Here is a 3127-nt window from a genome sequence, read left to right as displayed (position 1 = left end):
GGAACAAGGGAATGCCCCGGGCCCCTTTTGTGGTTGGGGCTGGGGACTGGAGCTCCCCAGTGATGGCGGGTGAGGACAGGATGTGGGGCTGTGGGGGCTGGCGCGCTGTTGTGGCACACACCAGGGACCCTGCGACCCCTGATGTGTCCCAGGACCTGTGGCACCTGTACAGCCCCTGGCAGTGGGGCTGCCAGGAGGGTCAGGCTGTACCAGGGAGCCCTGTTGGAGTGTCCTTGTACCCACTGCAGTGCTGGAGCATTTCTGACCCCACCAGCCCCCTGGGAGTGCTCTTGCCCCATCACTCTACTGGCAGATCCTATTGGTCTGTGCTATGTGTGGATGCTGGCCAGGATGGTCCGTGGATCTGCACCAGCTGCCCTTTCCTTCCTGGTCCCCTCAATAGTGCTGTGCACAGGAAGGGGACAGGACACAGAGGCGTTTCTTTCCACCTGGCTCTCTCATCCCAGCCACTGTTTTCTGAGAAAAAATGCACTCCTTGCCTGGCTGTCAGTAAAACAACAGCTTTCTGTGGAAAAAACCCCTCTATATCCCTGGACCTCCTGGGCTGGCAGGAAGGTGCCCTCCATCTCCAGCAGGGCAGCCTGTTTGCTCCATTGTGTTACATTACGACCCAGGAAAGCTCAACTCTGGCTTTCTCCTGCCCCTGCAGTGCTGGCTGATGAGCTTGTTTGGTTCATACAGAGGGAGGCTCATAGGGATACATGGGGATCTGGCATGTGCCATATCTCTGCAGTGCACCCCTGGGCCTTGGCACAGCCACCCACCAGTGCCATAAACAGCAGTGTCTGTTGCTTGCAGGAGTGGAGTGTGTCCTCTTCAACGAGGAGTACATGAACTGCACGTGGGGGAACAAAGAGATGCCCACAGTCAACTACTCCCTCTTCTACTGGTAGGTGCCCCTGCCCCATGGCCAGTCCTACAGCAGAGTGTCCAGCAGTGGGTCCCTGTGCAGGGAGGCTGCTGCCAGCATTGCTGGTCCATCAGGCCTCTCCTGCTCCCCAGGCCCAGGGTGGGGCAGGCTCTGTCTCCAGGGCAAGCAGGGTGGGTTGTGCTGGGGAGAGGGCTGGAGCATGTGAGGCCTTGGGGAGTCCTGGTAACCCACTGTGGCACAGGTACAAGAACACGTCTGACAAGGCGGTGGAGTGCAAGCACTACCTGCTGCACCAGGGTGTCAGGGTCGGCTGCTACTTCAAGAAGAACGAGCTCATCCAGTTCCAGACTTTCCATGTTCTCATCAATGCCAGCGTTGGAGGCAAGACCCTGGAGATCCCCAGCAAGCACATGGAGCTGCAGGACCTGGGTACAGAGTGGTGGGGGGACCCCCCTGTGGGTTCTCAGAGCTCCCCTGGGGGCTCCCAGCTGGGAGCAGGGCCCTGGCCATGGGGCCAGCCCTCACTGGGCATCACCTGTCCCTCGCAGTGAAACCAGAGGCGCCTGTCAACCTGACCATCCGCAACATGAGCAACAACCAGCTGCAGCTGACCTGGGCCTCCCCCTACCCCAGAAACAGGTGCCTGGAGCACGCTGTCAAGTACAAGAGCAACAAGGACACCAGCTGGACGGTGAGAGCCCTGGGCACGGCACCCTTGTGGCTGTGCCTGGCGTGAGCTGAGCACCAGCCTCCAAGGTGGTCCCAGCCAGCAGCTCAGGGCTCGTGTCTCTGCAGGAACTCTCGGTGAATGGAGATGTGTTCTCCTTACCCAGCGTGGACTATGAGAAGTCCTACACCTTCTACGTGCGCAGCAAGATCAACAAATTCTGTGGCAGAACCCAGTTCTGGAGCGAGTGGAGCGTTCCTGCCATCTGGGGCAGCAACTCCACCAGCAAGGGTATGTTCTGAGGGCTGCAGTGGGGTAGGATGGACTGGAGCATGGCAGGGCTCACAGGTGAGAGATGGCCAAGCAAGTAGAGAATGGCCTGAGGCATCAGCTGTAGGGACAAAACCCATCTGGGCATGAGGGGTGCTGGCAGCAGCATCCTTTGTACTTCTGGAAGCAAAACACACCCCACCAGTGGGACCTGCTGAATTTGCCAGGGGATTTATAGCACTGGAGGGCATGGCTGAGCCAGGACAGGGTGACCCGCTAGTTATGGTGACAGGATGGCAGCGTTTGGGGACAGGCCCCTTCTCCATGCTCTGTTCCCAGCTGAGCCCTACCATGAGCAATGCCGTGGCCACCCACGCAGGGCCACCTGCAGGCCCACCCCACTGCCATGGTGGTGTGCTTGTTGTCTGGGGATCAGTGTCACCCCGCTCTTTCCAGGCACGGTGGAGGAGCTGTACTGGTTTGGGATCCGCACGGTCTTGGTCCCCATTGCCTCCTGCCTGCTGCTGCTGGTCCTTGTCATCCTGCTGGTGCGCATGGAGAGGTGAGTGTGGGGAGCTGCCTGGGGGCAGCAGCACTGGGGCTCTTCCCTCTAACACACCTCTCCTGCACAGGGTATGGGTCATCCTGATGCCCCGAATTCCCAACCCCAGCAAGAATTTTGATGAGCTGTTCATCACCCACAACGGCAATTTCCAGGTAAGGTGGTGCAGGCAGCCCTGCCCTGGGCTCACCCTGGCTGTGGGGGCTGGGGTTGGGGCTGGGCTGGGTGGTGGCTCCTCTCACCCTGCTCTGCTCCCTGGAGGAATGGACTGGAGTCCCCAAAGATGTTGTGGAGAGCTTCAAGCCCAACTACAGCGAGAACATCTGCTATGTGACTGAGCTGCCACCCAAGGACAGCCACGAGCCCCTCTGGGACAGCAGCAACCATGCACCACCTCCAATGCCTGGGCCCCCAGCCACCTCCAGTGAGCACAGCCCCTACCAGAACAGCTATGGGAGGCTGTGACACACTCCTGCACCCTTGCATGCCCCATTCTCCAGAGCTTTGCTGCCCAAACCTTACTGCTCCTGCCATTTCTCTGCCAAATGCCCTGGACCCCCGGTCTTGCTTCCTGCCAAGTGCCCTCCCTGCTCCCAGGTGCCCACAAGCACACCCAGGGACGTGTCCTGGTGAGTGGGCAGCTGCAGCTAAGCAGGCAGGGGCCACTAGCCAAGTGATGGGGACACACAGGATGAGGAATCCCGGGGGGGCCAAGTGTGGAAAAATAAGGAAAGAT

General features: G+C 59.8%; 1 protein-coding gene across 1 annotated transcript in view; it reads left to right on the top strand.

The window, feature by feature from the left end:
• The window catches only part of IL2RG (interleukin 2 receptor subunit gamma), a 4317-nt gene extending 1196 nt beyond the window's left edge, over positions 1 to 3121 (top strand). The window contains exons 2-8 of the mRNA XM_031056071.1: positions 820 to 910; positions 1134 to 1321; positions 1441 to 1583; positions 1688 to 1850; positions 2286 to 2391; positions 2462 to 2546; positions 2653 to 3121. Coding sequence (XP_030911931.1) covers positions 820 to 910; positions 1134 to 1321; positions 1441 to 1583; positions 1688 to 1850; positions 2286 to 2391; positions 2462 to 2546; positions 2653 to 2856 — 980 coding nt within the window. The 3' untranslated portion in view covers positions 2857 to 3121. The remainder of the gene's footprint in view (positions 1 to 819; positions 911 to 1133; positions 1322 to 1440; positions 1584 to 1687; positions 1851 to 2285; positions 2392 to 2461; positions 2547 to 2652) is intronic.
• The last annotated feature ends 6 nt before the right edge of the window (positions 3122 to 3127 follow it).

This window comes from Geospiza fortis, unplaced genomic scaffold (genome assembly GCF_000277835.1).
Source record: "Geospiza fortis unplaced genomic scaffold, GeoFor_1.0 scaffold157, whole genome shotgun sequence".
NCBI classification, from domain to species: Eukaryota; Metazoa; Chordata; class Aves; order Passeriformes; family Thraupidae; genus Geospiza; species Geospiza fortis.
Note: the sequence above shows the minus strand (reverse complement) of the source record. Positions and strands in the feature narration are given on the sequence as shown.